At 51.5% G+C, this 22,866-nt stretch overlaps 1 protein-coding gene across 1 annotated transcript in view; it reads left to right on the forward strand.

Annotated features, from left to right (window-relative positions):
• SFRP1 (secreted frizzled related protein 1) overlaps window positions 1-22,866 on the forward strand; it is a 51,153-nt gene that overhangs the window by 3,723 nt on the left and 24,564 nt on the right. The window contains exon 2 of the mRNA XM_065399380.1: window positions 14,199-14,276. Coding sequence (XP_065255452.1) covers window positions 14,199-14,276 — 78 coding nt within the window. The remainder of the gene's footprint in view (window positions 1-14,198; window positions 14,277-22,866) is intronic.

The following is a 22,866-nucleotide window of genomic DNA, read 5'->3' on the forward strand; positions in this document are numbered from 1 at the left end:
GCCTCCAGCGATGGAAAGACTCTTTCCATCAGTATAGGAACCCGTAGCACCATAGCAGTGTCTCTGTAGTGCCCATAGTGTAGACATGGCCCTGTTCTATCAGCACTTGAGAAACAAGCCCATCACAAAAGCTTCAGGATCCATTGACAGTTCACTTAAAAGCACAAATTAGTAACTAGGCTTGGGCAAGTTGTGGAAAGAAAGTACCGAAGTCCTCAGCTACACCCACCCCTCTGTTAAATGGCATTCACACTCTTGTTTGCTGTGAATGTTCACACAAGTGATTTTGTTTGTTTGCAAGAACATTCCCAGAAAGCAAGAGTCTTTGGACGCTCGTGCAAAAGTGTGTTCATGTGAAGGCACATGCTGGGAAAGTTCCTGCAGCCATCTTGAAATCCCTTTCACTTTTCTGGCTCCTGCTGGTAAGGTTTCAGTTGTCCATTTGGAGAAAAAACTACAATAGCTGACCAGTCACCCACCAGGGATAACAAATAGCGACTGCTGTGTGACCATCTGCAGGATATTTCTGCATCAGGCACATAGTTTCAAATAGAAAACATTTTGCAACAATCATAGGGCTTGATCCTCAGCTGGTATCACTTGATGTAGCTGCAGTGACGTCAGTGGAGAGATTTACAGCAGTGGAGGCTGGACCACAGTCTCTTTGTGGATAACTGACAGAGAAGAGGGCTCAGTTTCCCAGATGCATTATTTTCTAAGATTTGTTTGCCCCCTTCTATTAGAAACAAACAGCTAACAGGCAGAGTGAATTTGCATGTTAATCCCAACCACCTCCCTAATCTACAGCAACTCTGGGACCCCTTCCCAGCCAACGTCTCCTACCCAACCGCCTAGCAAAGAGTTGGACCTTGGACTGAAGATCAATACATGCAGGTGCTGAGCCTCTGCAGGTCCCAGCACCTCACACTCCTGCAAATAACCACTGCAGAGCGAGTTGCAGAGCTCCCTCCAAAAGCCCCCAGCCTCCCAGCTATGGGCTGATAACGGACCGCCGAGGTGAGTGAGTTGCAGTGTAGCAGTTCAGCCTGGGCTTTTCTGCTGCTAAACCGCTGGGGCTGTTGGGCTCCTCTGCTCCTGGGGGTAGTTTTGTTTGTTTGTTTGTTTCTTTAATAAAAAGAAAAATCCAAACTGAACTGGAGCCCCCTTACATTTCAGGTGCTGGGGCTTGTTTCCTGTTGACTTAAATAAGGTCAGAGCCCAGCACTGCTCCCCCCTCCCATATTAATAAAAACGAACGAACCCTTTCAGTATTTTCCTCCATTAACACCTTGGCACTGGAATTTGGTTCTGCCTCTCAAAGAGCTGACCTGCTGAATTCCTTTCTCCTTAAGTAGGAGGCGGTAAAGCCTGCAGGCCTACAGGATGCATCAGGGGAGTCACAGATTAATATTGCATTACACATTCCTCTTCCTGCCCCTGGAGTACGGCTGCTTGAAAGCTGAGTGGTAGGAAACGGGCAGCAGGGGAAAACCAGGCTGGGAACAGACGGAGGTTGTGTACAGAACTGCTGTCAAATGCAGAAAACAGCGTGTTGGCCCAGTCACAGCTCACACCAGCTAGAAGATGCTCAAGCAAGGCTTTGTCCAGGCCTCCGGTGGTCTGAGCTAACTGTGTAGCCTGGGAACCCAGGCCAGTATCAATTTCTTTGCAGCCCCAGAGCGTTATTTTAGGCCAGGTCTGGACTACAGGGTTAGGTCGACGTAAGTTGTCTTGCATCGACCTAGCTGTGGAAGTGTCTTCACTTAAATTTGGCTCCAGCCGATGTAAGTGCCTCTCTAGCCAATTTGGTAACCCCACCTCCCCGAGCGGCGGAGAGTCACGGTCGATGTAGTTAGGTCGACGCAGTGTCAGAGTAGACACTGTGTTGCTTACGGCGACTGTTACTGGCTTTCTGGGCCATCCCACAATGCCCCACGCTGACAGTACAATTGCTACATGGTGAGTACGTGCACTGCCGACACCAGGAGCAAGTGTGCACACCCCAGAGATTTAATAATTGCGGGAGCCGTATGCCGACGTAAGTGAGGCTGACGTAACTTGGGAGTGCAGACGGGGCCTCAGTGCTGCTGGGCGTTGGCCCACGTCAGAGCCGAGTGTTGTGTTGCTCCCCAGTTTGTTCTGGATCCCTCCTGGGCCCAGTGCAGGGGCAGTGGAGCTGGGCCATGGGTTGCAGGGAAAGACTCGGTCCGGTCACTAAACCTATTCTGAGCAGCCTGGGGGCTAGTGACTGTTCAAAGTCAGACAGCTCTCACAAGTGCCCAGCAAGGAGTCTCGGAGTCTGAAGAGTCCCCTTTGTCCTTGAGGGGCATGCTCCCTCCCCCAGGGCATCATGGGGCTAAGAGACACAACGCCTGGGAATCCTGCTGGGCCCAGATAACAAGTAACTTGTTTCACCCGAGTCCCACAGGCATTGTGGGGTTACCCTGCCCCCCAGGGTCCATACAAGCCATTCCTGGGAGCCAGCCAAGTGCCAGCTTCTGAATTTGTATTGCCAGTACACAGGACTTAATTTGTAATGAAAGAGGGGCGGGGGCTGAAGCAATTTTTTTACATTCATAACTTACGTGGCAAGCCCAGAGGTGCCGGGGCTCTGAACCGCCAGGCCCAGAGGTGCCGGGGCTCTGAAACGCCAAGCCCTTCCCTCCCCCTTCCAGCTGGAGATCTCCAAGTGCTGTGCAAACACTCGTATGTAAATCCTCACGCCATCCTTTCAGGCAGGTAAATGTTACTAACCCCCGGGGGGAGCTGGCGGCACAGGGCGGGACGGTGACCTAGCCAGGCTCATGCTCTTATATCTGTGATGAGGAGATGAGTACATAGCCAGCGTCCATGTGCCTTTCTCTGTGGGTTGCAATGGTAACCATAGGATAGCACATCCTGTGCCTTGGCCTGCACCTCACCAGGGGCCTGACATGCAGGCAGGGTGAACTCCAGCAGGGTGGCTGGAGACGGGATGTGACGGCCTTCTCCCCAGAACAGGGGCTGTACGTGCACACAGGGCCAGCTTTAGGAAGTGCGGGGCCCGATTCGAACAGTTTTGACGGGGCCCCGACAGGGATGACTAAAAAAAAAAAACACGTAAAAACAACACGTGGGGCTTGTACTCAGTGGGCCACGCTCCTAGTCTTTGGCGGTGGGTCCTTCACTCGCTCCGGGTCTTCGGTGGCACTGAAGGACCCGCCGCCAAAGTGCCGCCAAAGACCCGGAGCGAGTGAAGGACCCGCCGCCAAAGTGCCACCAAAGACACGGAACGCCGCCGGGTGAGTAAAAATTAAAAAGGCGCCTCTAGCCAAGGAAGGGATTCTCTGCCACTTGCCCCCCACTCTGGGTAGCCCTGCGACTGGGCGCGGGGCCCTCTTAGGCGTGGGGCCCGATTCGGGGGAATTGGTGGAATTGGCCTAAAGCCGGCCCTGCGTGCACAGCACAAGGAGACGTGGCCGTTAACAGTGGGTGAGAGAGAGGAGAAAGCGCAGCTATCATTAGGAAACACCACTGAGGCGCTTGGTCTTAGTGCTGGTGGAGGTGGGGCTGAGTGTACGTGTGTGTTTAAGCTTGGTTTGGCTGCTCTCCGTCACACCTTCCAGCTTGGGGATCGCGCAGTCCCTGCTCTGCGTCCTGCCAGGCAGGGAAGCTTATGCAGAGCTGCTAATTACTTCTCAGGTGGGATGTTGAAAGGAATGTGGTGGAAAGACTTTAACTTCCACGAGGCATGCTGGGTGCTGCTCTGTCTTTAGATGGCAGCCTTTTCCTAGGAAGAACCACATGGCTTGTGTGAAACTATGTGACAATCCCCGGGGGCAGATCTTATCAGCAATTAGCTCACAAGTAGGCTGGGCAGAATTCACTGTTTTTTATATAATATTGACAGATAACGTCAATGTTTATTTTTAAGGATTTGTTTTTTCAATTTTTATCATTTAAATGTTCACAGTTGTGCAAAATTATGGGTTTTAAGCATTTTTTTTTTCTGATTTGTTTCTATTTAAATTTTCACAGTTGTGGGAAATTATGGGGGGGTCAGACAATTATTTAATGACAGCAGATGTCGAGACTCATAAAGTTAAAGCTTTATAACCATTAAAACACAAGCTGTCAACATCACATGTAAATAGCCTTAAATCAAACGCTAACAAGTTCTCATGCAGCATTTTCATCACTGTGCCTAGCTGTGAATTTCTATTATTATTGATGGAAATGTTTGTGGTCAGTTTGTCTGTGTATGGTGAAATCAGTGTTTATTGACACTTACTGATAAAAATCTAATCCTTCTGAGCCTGATAGCTCCCCACAGCACCAGCCCTTCAAGCCACAGAGAGCAACAGCTGCTCTTTGGGCTTTCCCATGTTCAGCTTTGGTGTCATGGTCCTCAACAGTTCCCCTCTCTTGTGGGTATGCTGTGAAGTAACTCCGGGAGCTCCTGACCAAGTGGAAAGCACTCTGCATTTGCTCTTGAACCAGTAAGAAGTTTAGTAATGGTCTGAGGACACTGCTGCTATTGTTTATGCCTCACTCTTATCAGTAGGCTTCAAAGCACTTTACAAAGGAAGTCAGTATCATTAACCCCATTTTACAGATGGGGAAACTGAGGCACATAGATGGGAAATGACTTGCCCAGGTCACTGGCAGAGCTGGGAAGAGAACCCATGTCTCCTGAGGCCTAGGCTAGTGTTCAAGCCACTACTGCTTTCTTTGGGTAAAGTCAGACTAGAAACTGTTCTGCAGCTGCTGGAAGTGAGAGGGGGCTTGTACGTTCCACCCCACGGATTGCACCTCCCTCAAGGTACAAAGCAGAGTGCACCAGCTGGTGGGAGGCTGGTTCTGAACTCACCCTGCACCCCAAATACCAGCCTGCATGCATGTCCCAGGGGATGTGGGGGCTGGCCCAACAATGGATTAAAGTGCAGTGGGACCAGACCCAAGGAAAGCTGGTGGACAGCACAGGAGAGTAGAAGGTCCACTGGCAGCCCCAGTGTAGATGAAACCTCTGCTCACAGGTCAGTTATTCTGTGGGAACAGGGAAGGACTCTGCTGTCACTGCACCTGCCTGGAACCAGATTCCCTCTCAGCCAGCACTTTGCTGGCTGCAGTCTCCGTCTCGGTCTGATGCTGGCTGGGACTTTCCGTGAAGCCATCTGGAGATGTATTCTTATCTGCCAAGCTCATTCTCGATTGAAACAAGTAGAAATTGGCTTGATTCACCCCCACCCAACAACAGGTGTTGGCACCCTCCGGCTTCCAGGTGGGCTTCAGCAAGGGAGGGCAGCTTTAAAGTACAGTGAGCTGTCTTGGTAGAGGCTGCACAGGGGATGTGCTGAGTCAGGAGATTGGCCAAAGGGTCAGTTACTTTCAGGATTTTCTGCTGGCTCTGGGCCCTTGGTGTAGGGGCCACCTTGCTCTGCTGCCATGCACTGGGGCTCTGGGGTAATTCCTGCCACCAGGTAATTCTGCTGCCATAAACCCTGCAGCGAGTCTAGCCCTGCTGCAAACATCTTTTACAGCCAGCCTTTTGGTGTTGAGTCTGCTAACAGGAGGAACGCAGTGAAAAGTCACACTGAATGATCGAGTTACAGACACTGAGCGAGGGGATCGGGGAGTCCAGGGCGCAGGGCACTGGGCTGGGATTCAGGAGTCTGGGCTCTGTTCTCACATCTACCCTACCCTGCTCTTGACCGTGGTCGAGTCACTTCCCTGCTCTGCCTCCTTCCCTCCCTCTCTTACTGTGGGTCTGTGCAGCAGGGGCTCCAGTGACACGGGGGTTAACACGTGGTAAAATCCTGGTGTGGAGAAGGCAATTGTGGTTTTCACATGGGCTGACTGGCTTAACTCTTCAGCTCCCCCCAGTGTTTACCTCAGCCCGTTAACAGGTGTGCAAATGACAGACTGCCCCGGCCACATGGCTGTTTCCAGGTGTGAGCTAATACTTGGGGAAACCCCACCTTTTCTCCCTAGTGTGGTGCATGCAAATAGCTGTGTGACTAACCTCCCAGCTCTGTGCTGTTCTCGGGACATGCGGCTACAGCCTCCTGGCTCTCAGTCCAAGCACTTGGAGGAGAATGCCCTGGTGAGGCCCTGTGGCTTCCTCTGTCCATTTCATCCAGTTCATTAACGTTTGGAGGCTGGATGGACATCTTCCTTGACTGCTTATTGAAAAACAACATCCTGGGGGGTAAACTGAGGCCCTGGTTAAGCCCTGAGGGCTGGATCCTGCTCCTATCAAAGTGGTGATTGCATGTTATTGTTTCACAGGGGGCCTGTGCCATACATCCCTGCCCACTCCTCCTCCCACCCATGGTGGAGAAAGAGAGACAGAATCAATGGAAACCTGGATCATGAGATGAGCTCAATTCTAAGTGTTACATGAACACTGTGGTTAATTATTTGTTCCCCAGTAGCATTTACAAACTTGACTGAAATCAGGGCCCCATTGGGCAGGGACCTGCACATGCAAATAGTAACAGACAGTCCTTGACTCAAAGCATTTAGAACCTACATAGACAAGGGAAGGTTTATCACCCCCATTTAACAGAGGGGGACAGAATTACTATGTGACTTGGACGAGGCTATCCAGGGAGCCAGTGGCAGAGAACTGACCCTCTGCTTCCCTGAGTGGCAGGACAATGCCGTAAGCACAAGACTATCCTTCTCCTCTGAGTTTACACCTCACGTCATATGGGATCTGTTTCTTTGTCCAATAATCTTGAAGGTCGTTGAGGAGGGATGCCCATTCTTCTGCTCTCAAGAGCCTGGGGGAAATCCTCCTAGATTAACAGATTCAACATCCAGAAGGGACCATTGTGATCATCTCGTCTCACCTCCTGGGTAGCACAGGCCAGAGACCTGCCGCAAAATAACTCCTGCAGCAGATCTTTTAGAACAACAGCCAATCTTCATTTAAAAATTGTCAGTGAGGGAGAATCCACCCTGACCCTCGGTAAATGTTCTACTGGTTAATTACCCTCTCTGTACGTTGTATCAAGCAGAGGTGTATTCTTTTATTCTCTGAGAATCTCTCTCCTGTGAAAAAGGGCCCTCTAGTTTGCTGGAACAAGAACAGAAGCAGTGTCTCATTTTCAACAAATGTATCTTTCAGCAGCATAAATCTGTGCTGCTGGGTGGTCTCAGCCCGTCTGCCGAGAGCTGGGTGCAGGGACTTGGAAACAGGATGGTAGTTCAGTACCTGGCTTTGGGCACAATGTACTCGCTTCACAAGGCGAATCTTAGGAAAATGACCCAGGATGGCATATCCCATCCTCTCCTAAGGATCCCCTGCTGCAGTCCAATACTAAAGGTATGTCTACACTACGAAATTAGGTCGAATTTATAGAAGCCGGTTTTATAGATATCGGTTTTATACAGTCGATTGTGTGTGTCCCCACATAAAATGCTCTAAGTGCATGAAGTCGGCGGACCGCGTCCACAGTACCGAGGCTAGCGTCGACTTCCGGAGCGTTGCACTGTGGGTAGCTATCCCACAGTTCCCGCAGTCTCCGCCGCCCATTGGAATTCTGGGTTGAGATCCCAATGCCTGATGATGCAAAACAGTGTCGCGGGGGGTTCTGGGTACATGTCGTCAGGCCCCTCCCCTCCGTCAGAGCAACGGCAGACAATCGATTCGCGCCTTTTTACCTAGGTTACCATACCCATGGAGCCCGCTCAGCTCAGCTCAGCTCAGCTCACCGTCACCATATGTCATCTGGGTGCCGGCAGACGTGGTACTGCATTGCTACACAGCAGCAGCTAATTGCCTTTTGGCAGTAGATGGTGCAGTATGACTGGTAGCCGTCATCGGCTATCTGGGTGCTGGCAGACGTGGGGCTGCATTGCTACAGAGCAGCAGCCCCTTGCCTTTTGGCAGTGGATGGTGTATTACGACTGGTATCCGTCATCGTCGTATTCCTCAGTGAGTTCAATCAGAGGCACCTGGGCAGACATGTTTTGTCTCCTGGCCTATTGAACCGTCTTGACGATGATGGGTAGCAGTCGTAGTACATCATTTTCTGCCAAGCACCCAGAAGATGCCGATGGCTATCAGTCATGCTGCACCGTCTGCTGCCAGCTTAAGATGTAAAAAATAGATGGAGCAGATTTGTTCTGTATTCATTTGCTTTCCCCTCCCTCCGTGAAATCAACGGCCTGCTAAACCCAGGGTTTTGAGTTCAATCTTTGGGGGGGCCATTCTGTGTGACAGTTGTTTGTGTTTCTCCCTAATGCACAGCCACCTTTGTTGATTTTAATTCCTTGTACCTGTACGCCATGTCGTCAGTCGCCCCTCCCTCCCTCCGTCAGTTTCGTGCCTTTTTTCAGCCCAGACGCCATAGCACTGGGATCATGGAGCCCGCTCAGATCACCGCGGCAATTATGAGCACTATGAACACGACGGGCATTGTCCTGGAGTATATGCAGAGCCAGGACATGCCAAAGCAAAACCAGGACCAGCCGAGGAGGCGATTGCAGCGCGGCGACGAGAATGATGAGGAAATTGTCATGGACATAGACCTCTCACAAAGTACGGGCCCCAGCAATGTGCAAATCATGGTGTTACTGGGGCAGGTTCACGGCGTGGAACGCCGATTCTGGGCCCGGGAAACAAGCACAGACTGGTGGGACCGCATCGTGTTGCAGGTGTGGGACGATTCCCAGTGGCTGCGAAACTTTCGCATGCGTAAGGGCACTTTCATGGAACTTTGTGACTTGCTTTCCCCTGCCCTGAAGCGCCAGAATACCAGGATGAGAGCAGCCCTCACAGTTGAGAAGCGAGTGGCGATAGCCCTGTGGAAGCTTGCAATGCCAGACAGCTACCGGTCAGTCGGGAATCAATTTGGAGTGGGCAAATCTACTGTGAGGGCTGCTGTGATCCAAGTTGCCAGGGCAATCAAAGACCTGGTGATATCAAGGGTAGTGACTCTGGGAAACGTGCAGGTCATAGTGGATGGCTTTGCTGCAATGGGATTCCCAAACTGTGGTGGGGCGATAGACGGAACCCATATCCCTATCTTGGCACTGGAGCACCAAGCCACCGAGTACATAAACCGCAAGGCGTACTTTTCAATGCTGCTGCAATCCCTGGTGGATCACAAGGGACGTTTCACTAACATCAACGTGGGATGGCCAGGAAAGGTACATGATGCTCGCGTCTTCAGGCACTCTGGTCTGTTTCGAAAGCTGGAGGAAGGGACTTTCTTCCCGGACCAGAAAATAACCGTTGGGGATGTTGAAATGCCTATCGTTATCCTTGGGGACCCAGCCTACCCCTTAATGCCATGGCTCATGAAGCCGTACACAGGCAGCCTGGACAGTAGTCAGGACCTGTTCAACTATAGGCTGAGCAAGTGCCGAATGGTGGTGGAATGTGCATTTGGACATTTAAAAGCGCGCTGGCGCAGCTTACTGACTCAGATAGACCTCAGCGAAACCAATATCCCCATTGTTATTGCTGCTTGCTGTGCGCTCCACAATATCTGTGAGAGTAAGGGGGAGACATTTATGGCGGGGTGGGAGGTTGAGGCAAATCGCCTGGCCGCTGATTACGCGCAGCCAGACACCAGGGCGGTTAGAAGAGTACAGCAGGGCGCGGTGCGCATCAAAGAAGCTTTGAAAACCAGTTTTGTGACTGGCCAGGCTACAGTGTGAAACTTCTGTTTGTTTCTCCTTGATGAACCCTCCGCCCCCCACCCCACCTGGTTCACTCTACTTCCCTGTAAACCAACCACCCCATCCTCCCCTCCCCCCTTCGAGCACCGCTTGCAGAGGCAATAAAGTCATTGTTACTTCTCATTCATGCATTCTTTATTAATTCATCACACAACTAGGGGGATAATTGCCAAGGTAGCCCAGGATGGGTGGGGGAGGAGGGAAGGAAAAGGACACACTGCAGTTTAAAACTTTAAAACTTTAACACTTATTGAAGGCCAGCCTTCTGATGCTCGGGCAATCATCTGGGGTGGAGTGACTGGGTGGCCGGAGGCCCCCCCACCGTGTTCTTGGGCGTCTGGGTGAGGAGGCAATGGGACTTGGGGAGGAGGGCTGTTGGTTACACAGGGGCTGTAGCGGTGGTCTCTGCTCCTGCTGCCTTTCCTGCAGCTCAACCATACGCTGGAGCATATCAGTTTGATGCTCCAGCAGCCGGAGCATTGACTCTTGCCTTCTGTCTGCAAGCTGACGCCACCTATCATCTTCAGCCCGCCACTTGCTCTGTTCATCCCGCGATTCATCCCGCCACCTCTCCTCTCGTTCATATTGTGCTTTTTTGCACTCTGACATTGACTGCCTCCATGCATTCTGCTGTGCTCTTTCAGCGTGGGAGGACATCTGGAGCTCCGTGAACATATCATCCCGAGTCCGCCGTTTTCTCCTTCTAATCTTCGCTAGCCTCTGCGAAGGAGAAACATTTGCAGCTGGTGGAGGAGAAGGGAGAGGTGGTTAAAAAAGACACATTTTAGAGAACAATGGGTACACTCTTTCACGTTAAATTTTGCTGTTCACATTACACAGCACATGTGCTTTCGTTACAAGGTCGCATTTTTCCTCTTATATTGAGGGCCTGCCGGTTTGGTGTGAGAGATCACTCACGCAGTGCCAGGCAACAGAATTCGGCTTGCAGGCAGCCATGGTAAGCCACAGTCTTTTGGCTTTTTTAACCTTCATAACATGTGGGAATGGTTTCAAACAGCAGTGCCCTCATTTCCCATACCAAGGACCCATTGGGTTGGCCATTTAAAATGGGTTTGCAATGTAAAAGGAGGGGCTGGGGTTTCCGGGTTAACATGCAGCACAAACCCAACTACCCCCCCCCCACACACACCCAATTCTCTGGGATGTTCCCTTCACCCCTCCCCCCCACCGCGTGGCTAACAGCGGGGAACATTTCTGTTCAGCCGAGCAGGAACTTGCACCTCTGAATGTCCCCTTAATAAAATCACCCCATTTCAACCAGGTGACCGTGAATGATATCACTCTCCTGAGGATAACAAAGAGAGATAAGGAATGGATGTTGTCTGCATGCCAGCAAACACCGGGACCATACGCTGCCATGCTTTGTTATGCAGTGATTCCAGACTACGTGTTACTGGCCTGGCGTGGTAAAGTGTCCTACCATGGTGGACGGGATAAGGAAGCCCTCTCCAGAAACCTTTTGCAAAGGCTTTGGGAGTACATGAAGGAGAGCTTTCTGGAGATGTCCCTGGAAGATTTCCGCTCCATCCCCATACACGTTAACAGACTTTTCCAGTAGCTGTACTGGCCGCGATTGCCAGGGCAAATTAATCATTAATCATTAAACACGCTTGCTTTTAAACCATGTGTAATATTTACAAAGGTACACTCACCAGAGGTCCCTTGTGCGCCCTCAGGGTCTGGGAGCACGCCTTGGGTGAGTTCGGGGGTTACTGGTTCCAGGTCCAGGGTGATAAACATATCCTGGCTGTTGGGGAAACCGGTTTCTCCGCTTCCTTGCTGTGACCTATCTTCATTGTCTTCATCATCATCATCATCTTCTGCATACCCCGAACCCGCTTCCCTGTTGCGTGTTTCTCCATTGACGGAGTCAAAGCACACGGTTGGGGTAGTGGTGGCTGCACCCCCTAGAATGGCATGCAGCTCCGCGTAGAAGCGGCATGTTTGCGGCTCTGCCCCAGACCTTCCGTTTGCCTCTCTGGCTTTGTGGTAGGCTTGCCTTAGCTCCTTAATTTTCACGTGGCACTGCTGTGCGTCCCTGTTATGGCCTCTGTCCTTCATGGCCTTTGAGACTTTTTCTAATATTTTGCCATTTTGTTTATTGCTGCGGAGTTCAGCTAGCACTGATTCGTCTCCCCATATGGCGAGCAGATCCCGTACCTCCCGTTCTGTCCATGCTGGAGCTCTTTTGCGATCCTGGGAGTCCATCATGGTTACCTGTGCTGATGAGCTCTGCGTGGTCACCTGTGCTCTCCACGCTGGGCAAACAGGAAATGAAATTCAAAAGTTCGCGGGGCTTTTCCTGTCTACCTGGTCAGTGCATCTGAGTTGAGAGCGCTGTCCAGAGCGGTCACAATGAAGCACTGTGGGATAGCTCCCGGAGGCCAATAACGTCGAATTACGTCCACACTACCCCAAATCCGACCCGCAAAGGCCGATTTTAGCACTAATCCCCTCGTCGGAGGTGGAGTAAAGAAACCGGTTTAAGTCGAAAGAAAGGGCTTCGTCGTGTGAACGTGTCCAGGCTTAATTCGATTTAACGCTGCTAAAGTCGACCTAAACTCGTAGTGTAGACCAGGCCTAAGCTAGGGCTCAGAGCGAGGCATGTGGGTGGGAGGGGTGTAGCTGCCTTGCTGCCACCCAGGCTGGGCTTGTTCTGGGGATAACTCCAGCCTTTAGGGCTGTCAAACCTGCAGGCCCCCTCTGATGTATATTCCGCCTCTGCGGCTGCAGGAGTCCTTGCTGTAGCCACGCCCTGGTGAAAGAGGAGCCATCTCAGTCGGAGCCTCACCCCTTCTCGGCATTGTTAGTTCGGGATTTTACACGGCTGAGCCATGCTGCCCAGGATGTCACTTGTGGTGATGCCCTTTCCCCCCATTCATTGGAAGCTTTGGAGGCAGCATGGAGTGATGCTGCTTAGGATCGGGCCCCAGAACAGCTTCTCCCTGCCAGTTTGGCAGCTGCCTTCCCTGGCCGGCTCCCCACCTTGCCCAGCAGCTCAAAGCCAGGCCGCAGTTCTGTGCGTGTCTTTGTTGGGTGCACCGTATTGCTCTTAGGCCAGCCCTGGGGAGGGCATCAGTCAGTTGCCTTGTGCCCCTGCTGCGGCAGAGAAGCCCAAGTGCAGTCAGACCTTTAGGAGCAGGAGCGGAGACTAGTTTCTCAAGAGCAGAGCTGTGGGACTTGGGGGCGGGGAGGGGCAGAAAAGCACCATTGCAGCCCAGAGGGTGGTTTGTAACGAGGAGGGACGGTATGAGTGCGGTGCAAAAGGAGAAACGATGGGTCCCGTGCTTCCCTCCACTTCTCAAATAAACAAGCCCACCAGCACTTGGTGGGAATTCCTGACACATGCTCATTGGGGACTGTCCCTCGTGGGCCATCCCAGCAGGTGACATGGCGCTAAAACCTTCCTGAGCCACAGAGATATTGTGTGACACATAGACCCCACACACACACACTCGCTCTAGTGGTGAAGGGGTTTTGTTTGCTCAGGGAGGGAGGAGAGTGAGCTGAGTCTCCTCAAAGCCTGTGGAAAATAGCACCACTGCAATAAGACCAGTAACAGGTAAAAGCCTCATCTCAGTCGAATAATTCCCTCCTCTCCATCCTTCAAATCTAAACAAACCTCTGACTGGGTAACAAGCTTTGTACAAGTTTGGGTAACTCTTTAAGTCCCACATTGGGCCACCAAAAAGATGGTATTAATGTAGATGGAATAACTCAATACATTTCCGGTTCCATAGCTTCTGTTCTTACCAGGCAGGATTTCACCGGTCGGCCCTTTTGGTGTTATCACAAGAGTGGCAGTTCTGGCCCATTTGCTGAGCAGTGACTTGTGGCACAACTCCCGGCTGGCAGCCTTTAGCCTTCAGCGCCATTGTACGGGGAGCTGGGAACTGCAGAAGGAAGTTGGTGCAGAGAACTTCTGTCTGTAGGAGGCTGTGGCTGCGAGCTCTACTTCACCACAGAAAGTTCCTGGCCAGGGCTCTGGGAGCCTCTTTCAGCAGAGTTCCTTAGGCCTGGTCTAGACTAGAAAATTAGCTACGTCTTTCAGGGGTGTGAAAAATCCACACTCTGGGACAACATAGGTAAGCCGACCTAAGTCCCTGTGTAGCCAGCACTAGGGAGGAGCCAGAAGAATTCTTCTGAGATGGGAGAACCCCTCCCGTCAGCATAGGTAGTGTCTGCGCTGTAGTGTTTTAAATATAGACCAGCCCTCACTGAACGTTAACGCATTTCCCTTTATCTGCGCACCAAGCCAGGCTCCTCATCCATCTGAAAGCGGCTCCTTTAGGCCTTTCCATGGGCTTCAGGTGGCAAAATGTTTCCGAGGCCTCAGACCCTCCACAGGGCTGGGCCATTGGTCCAGCACATCATGGGACGCATAGCAAATGCCTTGTGGGAGGGTAGCCCTGGTGGGAACTGGTCTGAGAGCATAACCAGTTTGGCACCAAATCTCTCCAGTTTGAGTGTGCTCTGTACTGATCCCGTCTCTCCTCCCTGGCTAGGAACGGCTGTGTGTCCCCCCTGCGACAACGAGATGAAGTCAGATGCCATCATTGAACACCTGTGTGCCAGTGAATTCGGTAAGGAAACATTCCGGCCTCCTCTTCTCACTTTCCAGAGTTTCTAATGTACACGAGGGAGGAGAAACTCGATATCATGCAGAGCCCCCTCTCCTTGAGCTGCTCAGCTAGTTACTGGCAGTTTCCTGTCTTGGTTAGGAAGTGCCATGGTGCAGTAATTTCGGTGAAGGAGGAGCAGCTCCCTCCTAGCATGCTGGGAGCACTGCATGGCTGCTGCAGGGCCACCGTGCTTTGCCTTTTCTTTCTGGTGCTTGCATCAAAAACCAATGTGGATCCATCCCGCTGAGCCAGCAGGAGCCCAGCTGGAAGTTCCCCTGGGGCGGCCATGGCTGTTCGGCTGAGTCTGGTTATCAGACGGGAAGTGCACTGTTGGTGCTGGAGCTGCATGGAGCCGAGTCTGGGACTGCAACTCGCACCCAGGAGCAGGGCCTGACCCTGTACATGTCCTGCGCCCCATTGTCATCATCTACCCAGTGCCCAGGGCTACTGGCCTGGAGCAGCGGAACGGCACCCCCAGTTGGCAGTGGGGAGCGTGGCCACTCAAGTAGCAGAGCAGGGGGGGATTGGCCACTGGGGTGCCTCCCTGCCATGCCCAGGCAGCTGCTATGTCACCCCAGCCGGGGCTCCCCGAGGCACTTGGGTGGCAGGTTTCTCTCTAGTAAATGGACATGCCCCTAGATGTCACTGTTGTGCCGCGGGAGGCGGGGAGAGGGGAGTGGAGAGATCAGGAGGCTAACATAACGGGAAGGCAGGCAATGAGGGATAAAAAGCTCAGGTGCTTACAGCCCGGACGCAGCTGAGCCCTGGAGTTTGAGTGACTCAGACTTAGCCACGCAGGGAAGCTGGGGAGGTGGCGGCAGTGGGAAGTGGAAGGGGTGCATTCCCGATCGTGGATCCTGCCTTGCTTTGCTAACTTGGGCCCACGTGCAGCTGGGTTTGGGGGCTGGAATTGTGGAGGGGGAAACTCCCACACTCCTGTTCCAGTGGGGAGAGAGCTCGGTGTCCCCTGTGGTGCTTTGCCCTTCTCCACCCTACACAGCGGGCCCTGTGGTTAGTCATCCAAAACCAAGATGTTTATTTCTGCAGCGTCCTCCACCCCACGCAGTTACGTGCAGTCCCAGGGGCCTGCTCTTCGGGAGCAGAGGCAAGGACAGCGTGGGGTCTCGCGGTCTCTCTGACCAAGCTATTGTGATTTCCCAGGACTTGATAAGGTCTCTGACAGCCAGAAGCCACTTATTGTTCCCTGTCCCACTCTGCAAACCTCTGTCATCACCCACCTCACCCAGATTACGTCTCCCCTCCTCTCTCTGGAGCCAGGCCATTGCAGCTCTGGAGTTATACTCCTCCACACAGCAGCCTCCCCACTGCCCGTGGCTGAAGGCCCCACTCTTCGCCCATCTCTTTCTCTGGGGGCTCTCCCTGGGAGGCCGCCCATCCCTACTAGACCCTGCTTGGGGCAGTTCATGGTCTTGCCTTCAGCACGGGCGGGTCCCCTGTGCAGAAATGGGGCAGCCCCTCCTGAATACCGCCGCCTCACCCCGTTAACTCTGCACTGCAGGAGACATCACCTAGTGTCTGCAGGGGTGGAGGGGGTTTGGTGGTTGCTGTAAAGATTGTTAGGTGCTCCAGGGTTAACGTGGCTTCCTTAGCACATTTGTGTTTCGACAGCGTCTCTGGCTCTAAAGCCATCCGTGTGGGGACTTGTGTCCTGGCCAGTCAGCCTGTGGTCTGCCTTGGGGAAGGCTGCAGCCGAGCTGAGCTGGCTCTCTGCCTGGAGCGTAAGTAAGATTAGTAACTGCGAGTGACATCCCAGGAGCCTTGCACCTGCACCTCGGCTGGAGGAGAAGGGAAGAGCGTATTCCCCACGCAGAGAGATGCAGGCTCCCAGCTGGGCTGAGCTGCTCTGCAGAGAAGGGGCCCAGCGCCCACTCTCTGCTGGAGCTCTGGCACTGCTCACTGTTCAAGCAGGAGCATTTTTGACTCACGTGTGAAGGAAACTCCCTCCAGATGCCTCCCAGTCACCAGTGACTCTTGCAGAGTAAACTTCTAGCAGGTTTCCCTGGCCATGTCTGAGACAGGGGAGGAGTTTGCAGGAGTGGGGCCGTGCTGCTGCTCGGTGGGACCCGCTCCTGCTGTCTGGCCATTGCAGAGAGGAGGCCAGTGTGGTCCAGGCTGAAGTGGAGGGGACAGAGCCAGGCTGTCAGCAAAGTGGTTGGTTCAGGGACATGGTCTGTGCTGGGCTGCACCCCTGCTGGCCAGTCTAGAGCTTCAGGGGGATCAGGTGTGCCAGTCAGGTGGCCGATGAGTCCAGGGCTGGTTGAAGTGAATGCTCTGAGCTCCCTGGCTGACATGCTGCTGACACATTGTAGAGCCAGCCAGTGCCCTTAGTGACTCCATTTTCATGTAAAATGCAGCATTTTCCCTCCAAACCACCCTGGCTGCCGTCCTCTGCCATTTGCAGGAGCCATCCAGACTTCCGCCCCCTTGCCCCCTCCTCCCGCAGCCCCATGGGGCAGCCTGTGTGTTTACAATAGCTGCTCCATGACTCACGGAGCCCCCGTCTCTGCTCGGAGCCGGAGGTCAGGAAGGTTCAGCCAGTCAGTTATCTGATTGGCCAGCCATTCACCAGCGCCGGGGAGCAGGGGTGTCCAGGAACAATCCCGGCCAGCTCTATTGGAGCCAGTGCAGAGCAAAGGAACCACAGATCCTCCCAGGCCCCTGTCAATCAGCATTGCCCCGGCCTGAGAGAGAGATCTCCCTATGGCTCCATTCAGTGGGTCACTCTGCCTTTCTCCTCTGCTCCCTCAAATGAATAACACCCCAGGAGACACACACATGACCCCCTGCCCCACCCCGGGCACCTGGTGACCCAGAATGCTGGGTACTTTCAGCTATTGCTTTAAGGCATCGTCCAAAGGTCCTCGGGCAGGTGTCCCCACTGTGGAATGGGTGGGGTGTGTGTGTGAAGGTTTGGATTCAAATGTGGGTTTCTTGAATGTGGCTGTAGCTCCAGCTGGCTGAGCTGTGACGTTGACAGGGCTTCAGTGGCTTTCCTGGGTGAGTCTGTGTGATGCAAGAGGTCAGACTAGATGATCATATTGGTCCTTTCTCACCTTAGAGTCGGTGAAGAGTTGAGAGTCTATTGCTAGCTGGTCCCACAAGATGCAGCCTAAAGCCTACGAGGCAAGTGTGTGCCATATGGCTAGTGCAATGCAGGCAAGTGTGAGCAGGGTCAGGGGAACTACGTTGCCTTGTCCCATGACTCCGTGCATTGCCCAGCACATCTGCCCAGGGGCTCCCATGGGGAGTGGGGCTGCAGGATGACAGCATGTCTTAGAACTTCAGAGTCATCAAGATGCACCCAAAAGTTTGGATGCTTCTCTGAGCTCTTTTGGCCTGCCATACTGCTCTGCAGGACTTGCAAGGCTTCCTGGTGCTAGGATATCCAGGCAGAGAAAAATAGCTGAGAAAGGCTATGCCGGCCGCCCCCCCAGCTGCCTCCTGAAGGCTTGCGGTAGGCTTGGATTGGGGGGGCAGGGTGGGAGATGAAGAGGGAGGCCTGTCGTGAGTGGATGCTCGGGCGTGGCTGTGCAATGAATTCAGTTAACTCCATTATCTACTTCAAAGTGTCACATTCCAGCTTCGATTCCTGCTTTTGTGGACAAGGCACAAACTTGCAGCAATGAGCGAGTGAAAATCCCCAACGTTGGCCTGTTCTGCTGGCTTCCTTTTATCAACTTGGCGTTCGTCTGCCAAACCCATGTGCAACTTTTGCAGCTACGGAAAGCAAAAATAAGCCCTTATGGTGCTAGTGTTGAGCAATGAGGACAAGAATGCAGCGCTGGTGGCTTAGTATGTGAGGCAGACAATCAGAGCTAAATAGAACTTAATGAAAAATATTGTAAGGAAAAATATTAGTTTTTTTCAGATCAAACCAGCATTAACTGTTTTTTACATCCTTGCTGGTAAATGTAACTTTCCTGGAAGGTTCTTAAAGGCCTTTTGAACAAGGTGTGCATTCCTCAGGGATTAGCACTTGAACGTGCCTTGTGCCAAAGTGTGCTATGCAATCCCAAACCTGCTCAGCATGCAGGCCTCATTACCCTTTCTGCTGGCAATGAATGCTTGACTCTCCGCAGATTTGATTGGCCAAATGTCCCAAGTTCAAGGCAGATTTTTTTCCAACAAGGAAAAGACATAGACAGGAAAACCTATGTAATCGCTTCCCAGGAATGCATATGCTTCAGACTGGATCAAGTAACAGATGTGGAAGCCAAAGTGGAGTTCGAATTCAATATGGCAGCTAGCCTGCAAGTCTCCTGTCTTTAGAAATGCTTGTTCAGGTGAGAGAAAGCAGTCTGAGTTCTGCCCTGTTGCACGGGTCTCCTCTCAGTCTCCTGAATCATAGAATGTCAGGGTGGGAAGGGACCTCAGGAGGTATCTAGTCCAATCCACTGCTCAAAGCAGGGCCAGTCCCCAACTAAATCATCCCAGCCAGGGCTTTGTCTGACTTTCATGTGGAGACTATTGGTTACTGTAGAGAGAGATGAATAACGGGGGACATGGTTAAGGTATTCAAAATAAATAATGGGACAGAGAAGGCTGCTGGGGATCGTCTCATGTCCCAAAGCACCGGAACCAGGAAATGGAAAGGTGGCTAATTCCAAACTGATCAGAGGAAATATTTTTTCACACTCACAGTTATCTGGTGGAACTCACTGCCACAAGATATTATTGAGGCCAAGAGTTTAACAGCATTCAAAAAGGGATTTACATTCATACAGGTGAAACTAATATCTAGAGCTGTTGTAGTAAATATTGAACAAATTTTGGGAAGGGATACAAACTCTTCTGCTGTAGGGCAGGCACCATCCTCTAGCTATTGGGGGTTGGGAGGAAACTTCCTGCGGGCAGGTTAGCCCATCAGTCCCACACTGCAGGGTTCTTGCACCTTGCTTTGGAGCAGCTGGTACCAGCTACTGCCAGGGACAGGATACCAGGCTAGATGGGGCCCTGGTCTGATCTGGTCTGGAGATTTCTGTGTTCCTAGAAATCAGGCTACATGATCATTAGCAGCTGAACACCAGCGTCTATAATTTTATGTCATTCCTGTTTTCCATAAGATCATGTCTCTGCACTGGACTGTTGACTCCCTCTATCTTCTCCCACTGTTTAGCAATTCCCTTTTGGCCTCTCTAGCATTACATGGTGATAGAGCTTTCCCTGAGGTGTGTCACATCCTTCTCCCATCGTGTCTCGGATGGAGCTTCTCCTCATTGCTGGGCTTGATCTCAGACAGCAGCACTTGCTGCCTGCTGTCTGGTTTGCTCTGTCTATAAACAGAGGCTTTTCTTTGCTGTTAGACGTCTCCCTTGTCATATTTCCTACGCTGACCGTGCCCGCTCTTTGCATTGGACTTTGCAACTCTTCTGGAGTTTGCAGCTCAGCCGCTGAGGTGACTGCAGCAATTGGAGCCAGCACTACATTGCACATGCAGTCTTTGCTCTCGCTTAGTCTGTGTTTGGAAAGGGGGAGACTCCGCTTGTGAACAAAGCAAATGCCGTGATATTTTGTTAGACCTAGCTCTGGCTTTGCCAGGAGAGAGGAGGTGTCCATGCCTGCTGAGCCCCATGGGTAATGAGTCAGCAAAGAAACTTCCAAGCAACTGCTAATAACCCCAGAACGCCAACCCCGCACTTCATGGTTGAGTGCAGGAACAGCTACAAGCACTGCCTGAGCACCAGAGCTGGTGCACTTAAAGGGAAAGTGTAGCATCTACAAACCCACTTTGCTCAGAGCAAAAATAAATAAACCTGGAAGGAAGAGCTGTTCCCCGAAGTCGGGCTGGCAGACTCAGAACAATTGTCCCTGCAATGCACGTTACATCCACAGCAACTGGAATGTGAGGAATGAGCCATTATGGGCAAACACTGGGAAGGGAAATAAACATTTAACCACATGCTTGTCATCAGTGTCTTGTTCTGAATATTCTTCCCAAATGCTGGGACGGTTACACAACACACCAGGGTGGCCAAACCAGAAGTATTCAGGCCCTTAGTGGAGCAGCCCAGGACATTAACTAACCCATATGGCAGTTTGATTATTGAGAAACTCTGTTGCAACAGAGTCTATGGGGCGGAAATACTCCTTTGGAGACAGTTCCCTGGGCCAGGCTGCCCATGTAGCTACCTCCCCTCAGGTCTCATAGTGTTTGTGGGGAGATGAAGCAGTTGGGTTAAACTTAGAATAGGCTCTAGGACCCTGCGAGGTGGGAGGGTCCCAAAGCTCAGGCTGCAACCCGCAGTTAAACAGTCCTTTAGCCAGAGCCCCATGAGCCCGCCCAGCCGCAGGGGTCTAACCGCAGTGTAGACAGACCCTTAGATGCTGCCAGAGGGCTCATGCCCCAACCAGCAGCTCTCAGGAATATTCCTATTGGCTCTACTCAGATATTATTTTGGGGTATAAAGTATATAAATCACTTGGGAGTGGAGGGTGGGGGGAGTCCCCCTCAAATAATGTAGATCTAGAAACCTGGGGTTAGTGGTATGTGCCAGCACTGCTAAAATCTACCTAGAGTCCATTGGCAATGGCTGCATATGCACATCAATTGAAATATAATTCTAAAAATTCATATGATCAGAACCAGAGCTACAGCATCTTCAGATCACTGTAAGATCCTGAAGTTTTACTGTGATTTGACAGATCTTGAATTCCTGGTGTTCTCAGGGCCCCAGACCATTTGGAGTTCAATAACCAGATCTGTAAACCCACTGCTGTGTGTGTGGCTGCAGGATAATATAGACTCTGGGACTCATTTTATTTGGCCTGAACTTTTCATAGACTGGACTATTATGGAAATACATGTGCCATGTCTGGCCATTTAAAAAAAATAATGTTTTTTATTAATTTTTCAAGATGAATGCAAAATCAAACCAATGCAATGAGCTGAGATATTTAAATGAATAAAACAAACATCATGAGAACACCAAACATACTGCAGTATACTTTTATCTTCTTTGTTAGTCCCAGATACAGGAAAGAGCAATAGGGTTGGCGTGTACTGGTTGAAAGAAAGTTGTTTTAGCAATGACATCACACAGGAGCTCTGTTACATCATAACGACGTGAATGCATCCATCTGGCACTAGATACTAGTGTGTTTTCCCATGTTGTCATTGATGGATTTTTCTCTCCCAAACCTGGGTTGAACAGTTCTTTCAGCCATTCCAAATCACCTGGAAGTCAGTCTTTGTTTCCCAAACCAGCATGACTCTGAGGTGTATCTGTATTTTTTAAACAAGTGCTGAAGCTGTTGCGGATCTGAAGTTCAACCCACTCCTCTCTTTTCCCAATGCCTCTTTCCCCTGGTTGTCCCAGACTCCCAGAAACTGTTTCTGTTTGAAAACAAAATGCTCTCCCAAGTCTAGAAAAGTGTCCAATAAGCTGATCAGCACATGGCTGGTGTCTGTTGTGGATGAGTTTCCTGGTCCTGCCTGGCAGCTGGTGAATCTCAGTGACAATGGGAAGGTGGCCAGGTCTTTGATATCCCTTCGTGACCATATCCGTTTTCACTGCTGTTCTTTTGGGGACAGACTCACGGTTCATGCAGCTGTACTTAGCGTTCCAGCTCCTGCTGCTGTGTTTTCCTCTCTGTTAAGTGGAAGTCCTGAGGAGGGTTAATAATGCTGCTTCCAAATCTGCCCAGTTAGGAGGGTGGGAATAAGAGACACTATAGCCTGATGTATTAGCTACTTAGTTAATTCAGGGTGCCTGCAAATGTGCCGGTGGGCAGCGTGTTCCATTTATACCAGGGGGAGGGGGAGAAAAGGGGGCAGGATGGAATTCTGTGAACACCTGCCATGACTTCATGCCATAGTGGGAGGGGATGTGAACCTTTCGTGTCTTGCTCCCTTGTTCATGTGGCAGGGAGGTCTGGGCATCGGACCTCTGGCTCCACTCTGGCCACCCTTGCATGAAAGAGGGTCAGCAGCAGGTAAAGCTAATTGATCAGTCACCTTTATCCATCCTGCCATTCAATTCCACGGCTTGTCCTTGTTTTGACCAACTAATGTCTTTTGTCTATGTCATTTACTTGTAATGACAAGGGAGTTTGCAGTGGTGGGTCATGGGCTAGCAGACCACCCAGCCAGTCTTTGTGCAGAGACCTGGGTTACCGCTTTATACTTTGACAAAAGTCTTTTTGGTGTCACTAAAGACTTGCCAGGCAAGTGAAGGTGACACAGAGGCAGGATTCTGATTTGCACCGAGGCAATTGGCTTTAATACTTCCCATGGCGCCAGGAGATGTCCTAGCATCTTGCTGGTCCTGCTTTAGCTGCACAGTTTCAAACAGCACATGAGCTTGTTACCAGTTTCCCCTCCAGAGGATGAAGGCTAGAGGGAAAGTTGGGAACATTCAGAAGTGCCTTGAGCCCCAATCGCACCATCACATCTATCTGCAATGTCTTTCTCCATCTCTCCAGACCTTTCTTTTTAGCCCAACCGTAGGTAAGGCATCTGCTTAGCTGTTCAGAGAGGTCTCTCCCGTTCACCTACAAGAAAGACTTTGGACGACAAGTCATTTTTTCAGTG

This window comes from Emys orbicularis, chromosome 2 (genome assembly GCF_028017835.1).
Source record: "Emys orbicularis isolate rEmyOrb1 chromosome 2, rEmyOrb1.hap1, whole genome shotgun sequence".
In the NCBI taxonomy this organism is placed as follows: domain Eukaryota; kingdom Metazoa; phylum Chordata; order Testudines; family Emydidae; genus Emys; species Emys orbicularis.